Here is a 10941-nt window from a genome sequence, read left to right as displayed (position 1 = left end):
TGGGAGTAAAAATTTATTTTAAAAAAAGAACAATAACACACCACAAGTCCAATAATAACGTCTTGAACCTTGGATAACTTTTACCGTACCTCTAGACACAGTTTTTAATTGGTCTGATTACAACAAATAGACAAAGTGTTACTGGAAGCCAGAGCACATCATTCAAGAATATGCTTTTAAACTGAAGGATGCTGGGAGGAGTATCAGTCCATTCAAAGCAAAAACAAATGGAACTGAGAGAGTAGTGTGAGCAGTAGTGGTTGGTAGATATCTTTTTCTCACTGTTTTCTTCCACGTCTTCCATGAGAGCTACTGGAGTTTTTAAATGGATCAAACTCCTGAAAAGTGAGCAAAAAAAGAAAAAAGACAAAGTAAGAAAATTAAAATATATATATTTTAAAAGTATGCATACTGGAAAATTTCAGTGTCTGCAAACTACGAGAAAGGGAAGCGAAAACTGCTTACGTCATCGTCATCGTCATCATCATAACAGACACCTTTATATGACTGGCTTTGGCTCTGAGAACCCTGCCTACTTGAGGAAAGAGAGGAGATCCTGAAAAAAAGGAAACAATGTACACTTGGTTTTTGCAAAGGAAAAGCACCAGTTTGACAACAAATATTTAAGGAAGAGCAGATCCACACAATCAAGTGGCCCAACATACTATGAGTGCGACATTTAACCAGGACAGAGGAATCTCTACTGCAAGATACCAAAGAGCTGGGGGCACAGCCTAATCAGTGCATGCAGACATAACTTTGAGGGATTTAAGGTTCCTCTGAACAGTTTTCCATTGGTAGCACATCAACTTGATGTAATAATGTATATCACATTCAAATAATTAATTATGTTATATAAAACACAAATCTAACATATTAGACCAAGTTTGTGGATCACATTGTTATCGTTACTCGGTTAACTGATTATGGCTCAGCGCTAATTGTTCCATATATTGGCAGTTTATTGTAATCCCTCCATGCTGTTACTCAGCTTGTCAAGGTTTGCTACTGATGTACTGTAATGCAAAATTATTCCAGATTTGCACTATTCCACTGCTTTTACATCCACATTGCAAATGCCTGTCATAATAATGACAGGTAAATCAGCACACAAGAAAGTAAACATTTTAGATCAAATACAGGTGAATATATAAAATGAAATAAAAATCCTAGAAATCCATAAAATCCTTCCATGGCTTTGAAAGGTAGCTACCAGTCACTGTCAGAGAACAAAAAATGTTTTTTTCCTGAAGTTCATGAATTTTTAACAGCAGTAATGTCTCAGCTAAAGCAATTCAGAACAGCAATGTGGATGTTGGTTTTGAACTGTTGGTTTTTATTTTAAGAAATAAAAAAGGATTTGAAGGGTTTGACATGTGTTACAAATGAATCCCCTGAAAAACTGCTACATGTCTGAGCCCACCTCTGTGCTGGCTTGGATGGTCGTGTGATGGACACATCTTCATCTGAGTCATCAACAATGGTGACCTGAGAGAAGTACAACAGATAAAGGTGTGAGACTTCTGTCTGACATTATGAAGCCAATGCAGAGGATTATGTAATTACAAGGCACTTATCTGCAAGAGGAGCCTTTTGGGAAAGGTAAATGTTACTAAAGTAAAATGTCTATTTTACAGCTATGTTCTGAATCCAGCAGTTTCAACAGTCAATGTCCTCATTTGATGTTCATCACTCTGGGCATAGGACACTGCGTGCTAAAACTCCTCACTTGTCCTAGGTGCGTGCGCGCTCGCAGATACGCTACATATACTCATTCACTTGCTTATTCTAATGGCCATCCTAATTTCACGTGTTGCTCTTCTCGCTTCACCTGCTGTCGTCTCTCCACGCGCTGTCCTCAACTCCACCCAATACTTATACAGATCATTCCAGAAATCAGTATGGAGCTCTACACATCCACACAAACAACAGCCACCCCCAGAAAGACTTTCATTTGTCCACAGGGCCCCTTCCTGAGCCATTTACACCTTTTCTGTTTATTAAAGTGAAACATCAGACTGTGCAGATAATATGTATTCAGGGAAGGAAAAGAACAATTTTCAGCAAGATATCAACTACCACACAGAAAAACCCCAGTGTCCTATTTGGAAAGGGATTCATTCACCTTTATTCCTTTCTAATAAAGAGCGTGACTGGCTAGATATGCCGATTCAAGGACTGCTCGAGTGAATGAGACTGAAAGTGAATGAGGCTGAAAGGACTCAGACACCGGGCCACTTTGAATGCAAGGCTTCTCTGTTCAACAACAGCTTCTGCCTTCTTTTGAGAATCGTGTTGCTTTCCAGTGGTGCTGATGGCTATCAAATCTAAATTTAGTCAAAGTAGCTATTGGTTGAGTGATTTGTAAACACAATAACATAACATTGTTATACAAATGCTCTTCATAACAGACTGTTTTACAATTATATTTAATGAGCATTTGAATAGAATTTGAATAGGAATGATTCTGTCCCATGGACTATCATTACAGTCAGGATAGCACACGTATCTAAGACTATATATATATATATATATATATATATATGGATAAAGTGTAAGCAAGTTTATTTTGGTGGGGAGAGAGCACTGTATGTGTCCTTGTATTGTACTGTATAAAGAAGATTCAAATAACAGGGAACATTTTACCTCATCTGTGTAATTCTTAGGAGCTGCACTTCTGGAAGGCCTTTGCGAAGTTCCATGAAAGGCTATAATGTAAACAGGAGGGAACAAAGGGATTGAGAGAATGAAACAGAGAATGCATCACCTATAGACATACAGACCACATACCCTTTGCTTTGTGACTTACAACATGTACAGAAATACACCCGAAAGGAGAGTGTCTCAGAGAGTTCTCAGAAAATAGAAAACTTCCAGAGTTAACGAACTGAGGCAAGTGAGAGATAGGAGAAAGAAAATTGGGATATCAACGGACCAGCAGGGTACTCTTTCTTAGGAAGGCTTGGATTTAAATATTTTCAGTTAAATTTATTGTTTTTGATAGGGTTGTCACCCATTTTCATATCATTGATACACCTTTAAGAAATACGGCAATATTTGATATAGTTTTTTACATCACAGTGGAATTATGACAGCATGAAGAGAAGTAATTATAATGTGTGGCTTTCTTCTCAAACTGCAGTAGCGATGCTTCCTCTAGTTAGTTCCAATATGATCAACTGCAAACAATGACTAAATTAAATAAGCCTAAATTAAACAAGCCATTTTTAATTTAAAACAACAACACTCTAAAATAACAATTTCTTTAAGCTTAAATAAAAACCTGAATGAACATCATAATAAATATGTATGCACACTTAACAAACAGCTGAACAATTAAGAAACATGAACATTTAAATAACATAACATTAAATCAAATCAAACAACGTTGCACTATCAAATTAGATTTATTATTCCCAGCTGAATGCTATCTACTTTCATATTGTCTGTGTCTCATCTTGTTTCATGAGTTGTCAGCCAGGAAAATGAGTGTGTTAACCCCTCTGGTTTTAGGAGGTTACTAGTACACCGTCGGAGCAATGTTTCACGCTGTACTCAGCGCTTCCTCCAGTAGTGTACAAGTATCACACATAGGCCAACACAAGTACTTTCTTGTGACTTTCACCGTCAGGGGAAAACGTGTCTCGCCATCAAATCCTATTCTCCACAATCAAGGATAAGATTGCATAATATACAGTATACAGAATATACAGTAAACAAGGAGATGAGAAGGGAGATAATGTGTTGTTGAACAGTACATGGTGACTGGGGGATGGGGGACAGGATAGTGGAGACGCACCCTCCATGATGGACTTGCTCTTCACAGGGCTGACTATCTTCTGGGCACGTCCTCTCCCAGATGGCTTGGACTCAGATGGCACTGCAGCACCTTGACAAATGACAAGTCAATTAATTACAAGAAAGCCTCTGTCAAAGGGAAAAATACATACGTATCTACAGCCTTCAGAAATTTTTCAACCCCCACTGATTATTGTACTCAAGAAGCTACCCTGTTTATGCCTCTCCCTTGGAAAATTGATCCTATCCAAATTTCAGATGGGCCTGAAAAAAGCCTGTAATATAATGTAATGTAATGCCTGACAGCCAATTACAAAAGGGTAGATGCATTTCAGTTGCGTTGTCACTTGTTTCCAGTAAATGCCTACCTCCTTTGCATCAGATTTAAGAGAATCTATGGGGCTAGTTTCAGATGCAGATATGATGCATTCTGTCCCAGAAACATTTGTGTTATGTGCTAAACATGGTACATGGGGCTGGAAGCACAGTACACGTGTCATGGATGTGAGTCATCGCAAGGTGTGCTTCTCTCCTTAATGCATAATCACAGAAATAACGGGTGGAGATAAGTGTGGCTGATTATGTGTGCTGTTGCCTTTACAACGCAATTAACCAGAGTTGATTTTTGGGTGAAATTTTTCTGCCTCTAAAAAGCAGGCATAAATCAAGGCGCAAGAAAGACACAGGTGTAGGCCTTGAAGACGCACTTTTTTTGCAATGAAAATCACCCTATTTGCACTCCCTGAGACGTCGTACAGATTAAACAGCCACCAAACAATTACGGCTGGGCATTTGCAATTGGCTAACGTCATGGAGCAGTCACGGTAAAGCAGTTAAAAATCACAAAAAACTGAAAAATGAGGTAGAAATCACGGAGCGTTAAAAAAAGAATTATTTATTAAATGGAGAAATGATTGCAGCAATGGGAAAAGATCGGAATAACATACGCATCTGTAGTGACAGAAACAAGCACTTTCAGTTTCAAAAGAATCAGTGGGCAGTTGCTGCTAGTAAAAAAATATGAGTAAATGCATTGATAGGCTACATTTAATTGTTTTGGGCCATCATGGAAAGAGCAGGCTTTTGATTTAACAGGACATTGTTAGAAACAGCATGCTGAAACAGAATTACTACAATAATAAGGTTACTGTGTGTTTGTTTTTATTTCTTTAAAAGATTTGATAGGTTTTGTTGCAGACACAAGGCCTGGGTTCTCTGGCCACCAGGGGCCTCGAGCAGGGGCTTGGGCCATAAGGAGTCTCGGCCCCACACCCAGGAATAATCGACTTTGAATGTACAATTTATAGACAGATAGTGCTTTAATGTGCACCAATAACTTTAGGAACAGTGTGAATTCAATGAAGAAATGTTGTTTGCCCTCTTACCACTGGTGCCCCATGGGCCCCTCATACCATACAGTGCCCTCTGAACACCAGGACCCTTCAGTCCATCCAGAGGCCCAGGGACCATCTACTGCTAATATAAAATGTTCATTTCCTTGTATATGAGCCAATAATGAGTAATAGAATGATTAAAAACAGCTCTGAATACCAAGCCCCTCGCCACTTCCAGGGGACTAGATTATTGTAAATGTGTGTTTCTCAGCAGCATTGGACACAGCATGATTAGCCCACTGAGGTATAGACCAATGGCCCCCAACCTAATCGAACTCCTATCGTTTTCTCAAGAGGTGATGCCACATTCTGTAACGCATGTTCACGTGTCACAGTATGTTGTATGTTAGGCCTCTTTGTTCTTTATAAGTTCAAGAATACAATTTACTTTTATTCTAAATTTCATTGAAATAATTAAAAGCCCTGGGAAATATGTGCAGGAAATGTAGGCCACTTGTATTGTTGTAATATTTAAAAATAGTTAATGAAAGCACAGTGTGAAAGAAAGAGCAGCGGCAATGTAGACATAAGTGGTGTTACTATAGCAGGTATAGCTCAGCTATTTCGCTAGTGAAGCACAGTACAGGTGCGCTAAAGTGAAGGTCTCGTAGCAGGTTACTGTGACAACACTGATGACACAACCCTCAGATTCAAAAATAATGATGCTGCCCTCAGCTAGGGTCAATTTTGCCTTTAGTTGACTGGTTACGTGTTTGCCTGAGAAATCTTTGATGCGCTAATAAATGTTCCCAATTAAATCAATTTTAAAAAATAAGCTTTTAAGCCTGCTGTGTGCAAACATAATGAACAATAATTAATCATAATTCATAATCATTCATTTAAAAACTCAGCAATATAACAGAAAATATGTTCAGACTGATACTGAAATTTTATTTCCTTGCTTCTTTGTATGATGAACCTTTTCACCCATAAAAATGACACTTTTATTATTTACTTTAAATAGTGATTGCTCTTTTAATAAAATTTGATCCAAACCGAACACAAGGTTTAAAATATGAAACATTAAATTAGCTCAATTTAATTAAACAATTAGATAAAATCATGAATGACAACCTAGAAATAACCTTATTCTTGCCTGACATACATTACTGTGGTCTAATATATGAGTGAACCAATGATACCAATGTATAGCTAATTAGACTATTCAGCCAGAGAAACTGGACAAAAACCAGCAGACACGTTTGCAATACAGGAAATGAGCTTCAGCAGATGCTGTTGCTGAGCAGCACAAATCATACAGCGTAAAAACGTATCATTTTGATATCACTTTGATGAAGTATGCAAGACGTACCCTTGCCCCTTCTGGAAGTTCCTCTGGTTGATGAACTCTGACCTCGTGCCCGGCCCCTTCCTCTGCCACGGGTGGGTAAAGGTGGGGCAGAGGCATCATCAGAATCCATGGCAACATCGGCTTCCTCAGAGGGACTGATGTCATCGTCCAGGAAGGGGTCTCCGGGGTTTTGTGCTCGGTGGGCTTTTGCACGATTAATGGCCTGTGGCAGTCACAACAGAACATGGTACAGTGCTCTCAAAACAAATATATATTTCCATGTTTTCAGAAAGTTTGAAGGTCTCAGAAATGAACCAACATAACCATAAATTGCCAGTTTTGTTTCCTGGATTTAAGTAAACCTGAAGTGTAACTAAATGATTGTAAACAAATTACTGCTGTTCGCTTTTTTTTTTTTTTTTTACACAAATAGAACACATAAATATTAATGAAACTGAGCCATTCAAACAAACTTCGGTCACAATGTGAATCAGTGACATCTGTGAACTATTCCTTTAAATAATCCAAATCAAACTCATAACTGAGCCATACAATTGTGTGTCATTTCATTTAAAAGCCCAAGATCATCAGAATATTTCATGAATGCTTCTACATTTTCAAAACGATGACATATACACCATGCACTCAACAGAAAAGCATACCTCACGAACTTCCTCATCCTCTTCTGCTGTGTTCTTCTTTGAGTCTCGAAAACGACGGATCTAAAGGTCAATAACGTGTATTAAGATCAAAAGAAAGCACGCGTGCATGTACATCAGACCTAGGGCAAATTCATTTTTAAAATATTTAAGAGTAGTGAAAGTATTTCAAAAACATATTTGACCCAGGTCTGACACAAACTTGAAACTTGTATAAATAAAGTTACAGTTGATGCTGTAATTATAAAACTTTCCAAGCTTGCTAAGAACAGGAGTGCACTGAGATCATAGTGTTACACATGTACCTCCTGTGCCATTTTCATATTACATGTACCTCTATCCAGTACTTATATTGCACTTGTATAGTTGCACTTGTTTCGTTATCTTGATATTGTAGCTTGTTGTCATACCTCCTAGTTTAACTTAATATTACTCTCTGACCTAGCCTATGCTTACTGTTGGAACTGGACTTAATGTGTTCATGACTATGAATAACTGCTACATAATAAGTATTGTACCTTATTAGACATGTGTTTTGTAGTTGTTCCATTGACCTTCGGTATGCACTTATTGTACATTGCTTTGGATGAAAGTGTCTGCCAAATAAATGTAATGTTATGAACTCTCTGAATAATTGAGTTATTGGCCCATGTGTGAAGACAGACACAGCAGTCATTACTGGTCCTGGCAGCTCACTCCACCTGTCCCATTCTGTGGGGAGGAATGGAGCAGAGGAGAGAGAGAGAGTGGTTCAACCTCAACAGTGTGAAAAGGGGATTGGTCACCTTATCTGTCTGATTAGCAAAAAAAAAAAAAAAAATGATGAGACAGGTGGGAGTCTGAAAATGAGATGTACTGCCACATTTTTAATGAGCTGGAGTAGTTTACTGGTGCATGCTGGGAGGCCTCCTAGCAGTAAGTCATAATAGCCCAAGCAAGAAAGTACAAGAACGTGGACGAGGAGAGCTGCTTGGAAAGCTTGGACAGCTGCTTGGAGAGCAGCTCGCAAATAACCAACTCCTTTGATACTGTTGAGTCACCGAGCAGATTGTACAGCTGTCTTACAACCAGACAGTGTGCCCCAACATGCTCGGGAAAATCAATACAAAAAAAGTCACTTCTGAGTGAAATGGGAGGGCCGCATCAGTCACTCCCCCCCCCTTATTTGTCACAACATCAGCTTTATGCTGAGCACACAGGTGGCACAGGCCCTCTTTCTACTATGCCAACACTTTCATGCATATCAGTTGGGCCATTTTTTTTTCCACAAAAAAACTGCACACTACACACACCATTTTGGTTCATTTACATTCACTCACCAACTATGACACTTTTTTAGTAGGATCAGGGGTCGACTGTCTTGCCAGTAGTATCATTTTTGAAACCAGTACAATTCATCTCTGATTTAACTATATTAAATTAAAGGCTGGAATTATTAAATTGCAGTCACTCAGTAATTCTGTCATGCTTTCAGATGGCATATAACTGCACACTTTCCTGCAACTGTAGCAGAGGAGAACACATTCACATTTAATTTGCGTTGTTGAGGTGGTCAATATGAACATGGACCCCGTTTAGAGAAGGACAGATATCTTTATTTCCATAAATCATGTCAAGTGCAACTGCCATTAAGACACAGAAAAGAGTCAACGATAGATTTAAATGAACTATTTGAAGGATAAGCAGCACACCAGAAATTATGAATGATTACCAGTGAAATTATGTTCATCTGATATGGTGTTTTTTTTCACCTTTATTTACCCAGGGTAGGTTCGCTGAGCAGGTTTTTCTGTAGCTGACTTGAATACAGTCACTGTAAGCAAGAAAGGACATTTGATTCTTTGTCCACAAGCCAGGATTAAATTATGCTGAAATAAAATGTAATTTGGGGTGGCCAACCACAACCAGACAGCAATGTTTATTGTTTCTGAGATTTTCCAGGAGTAAAAGAAATTACAGACTTTCAGCTGCATTCATACCGGAGACAATCACACTTTTTCAAAACAAATAAATTATGTGATGAAATAAATTGTAACCTTGTGTTTTTGGGTCTAAGTCATTAGTGTACTGTGCATTCGACAACCAAAAAGTCTGCTTCTCAGGAATGACAAGACAAGCCTGTAAACAGAGGGCAAAAGAAGGCGAAAGGACTGAAGGACAGCTAGTGAGCAGATGGCAAGGGGTTCCAAGTAATTACCGCCAACAGCTTCTGAGACTGGCCCCGCTCTACTTCTCCACAGCACCAGAACCAAGCTGTTGCCACGGGAAACCCTGGATAAACTAAAGTAGGTGTGCTAATGGCAGCATCAACTGAGTTCAGGATGGATGCAGGAAATGAGGGAATGTGCGTAGGAAGCGAAAGAAGAAAAGCAAAAAATATCTACAGCAGGTAGAATTCAAGAAAAATACATAAACTAGACGCATGGATACTCAAATCTGGACCTCAATTCCAAATCCGTCCCTGGTTTTCTTTCCCCCAGCTAATTAACTGAACAATTAGAGCTACCGATTGGCCAGACTGAATTCACACCTGACTACCTGGTAAAGGGAGGGTGGAAAACCAGCAGTGCTCGGACCTTGAGAGCCGTGATTTGAGTATGGGGCAGGGCACATTCAGGAATCTTTTTCTTTCATTGTTTTAGGGGAGCAGGGGAGTACAGGAAGTTATTGTATACAAGATGAAAGCACCCCTGATTCTCATGAAGAGGAAAACAGAAAATTGTTAAAAAGAGCAATACATGCCACTCATCAAAAATACACAGATTCATGTGGAAAAGCTGTGTTACTCATGAACACCATCATTTGTTACAGCACCCATTGCAGCAAAAACAAATTTCAGTTATTTCAGTTAATGTCTAGTTGTTATGGCGCGCATCCATGGTTAATAGAGCATATTGGGAAAAACTATAATTGTGCAACGTTTAGAATAATATAAACAGTTACAAGTCAGAAAACCAAGGAAAACTGGGACAATACTTTGTAATGAAGCTCAACTCAATTGGACTAAAAAAAATGAAGTCAACTTTCTACAACTAATATGTAAGGCATCCCATCCTTTTTATTCACCTGCTGGTTCCAGTGACTGAATGTCAACAACACAAAGCATTAACAAACAGTAAAAAAAACTCCTGCTCCTGAATCTAGGGCAGCCACTAAGAACTGTCAATTGTCCATGAACAGCAAACCCTGAAAAAAGCACATGCCATTTTTTACCTACCTCCATTGCCCTCTTGGTTCTGAGTCTTACATGCACATGCCAAACCATGCTATTATAGATTTTTTAAAGTTTTTTTTTTTAACAAACATTACGCACTTATTAATTTACTTGAATTTGCAGAACTTAAATTATTAATGTATGTACAGTTTGTTGTTTTTTTTCTGATTATTTGAGCTCAGTTACAATTGGCCTTTGGGGATAAATTAAACTATGTTGTATTGTGTTAAAAACATTATAAATCGTCTCAAAACGTATTGTTGATTACCAGTGCCTTGTGTTTGTCAGGGACATGAGGATTAAGTAACTTATGTCCTGAATCCAGTGGTTCCAACAGTCAATGCCCTTGTTAAAAATGCACTCCGAACACTAGTGCTTAAGTGTTAAGCCCCTTGCTTAATCTACATTTAAACTATATTTTATGTGATTTAAGTTAATAATTATTATTGGAAATGACAATCATCAAGTAAATCGCTGAATATGTTGATAGGTTAGTAAAACAGTAACCTGGTGGAATCAACCAACAAGTCAAAACCAACTCAGGTTATAAGGTGAAATAATGTATTTAAATGAACAACAGGATAA

The 10941-nt window shown here is 38.4% G+C and overlaps 1 protein-coding gene across 1 annotated transcript in view; it reads right to left on the bottom strand.

The window, feature by feature from the left end:
• The window catches only part of mre11a (MRE11 homolog A, double strand break repair nuclease), a 43923-nt gene continuing 32982 nt past the window's right edge, over positions 1–10941 (bottom strand). Inside the window, exons 14-20 of the mRNA XM_035385266.1 lie at positions 7146–7205; positions 6505–6706; positions 3800–3889; positions 2647–2708; positions 1424–1488; positions 466–556; positions 1–338 (exon numbers count right to left, since the gene is read on the bottom strand). Coding sequence (XP_035241157.1) covers positions 279–338; positions 466–556; positions 1424–1488; positions 2647–2708; positions 3800–3889; positions 6505–6706; positions 7146–7205 — 630 coding nt within the window. The 3' untranslated portion in view covers positions 1–278. The remainder of the gene's footprint in view (positions 339–465; positions 557–1423; positions 1489–2646; positions 2709–3799; positions 3890–6504; positions 6707–7145; positions 7206–10941) is intronic.

This window comes from Anguilla anguilla, chromosome 12, assembly GCF_013347855.1.
Source record: "Anguilla anguilla isolate fAngAng1 chromosome 12, fAngAng1.pri, whole genome shotgun sequence".
Classification (NCBI taxonomy): Eukaryota; Metazoa; Chordata; class Actinopteri; order Anguilliformes; family Anguillidae; genus Anguilla; species Anguilla anguilla.
Note: the sequence above shows the minus strand (reverse complement) of the source record. Positions and strands in the feature narration are given on the sequence as shown.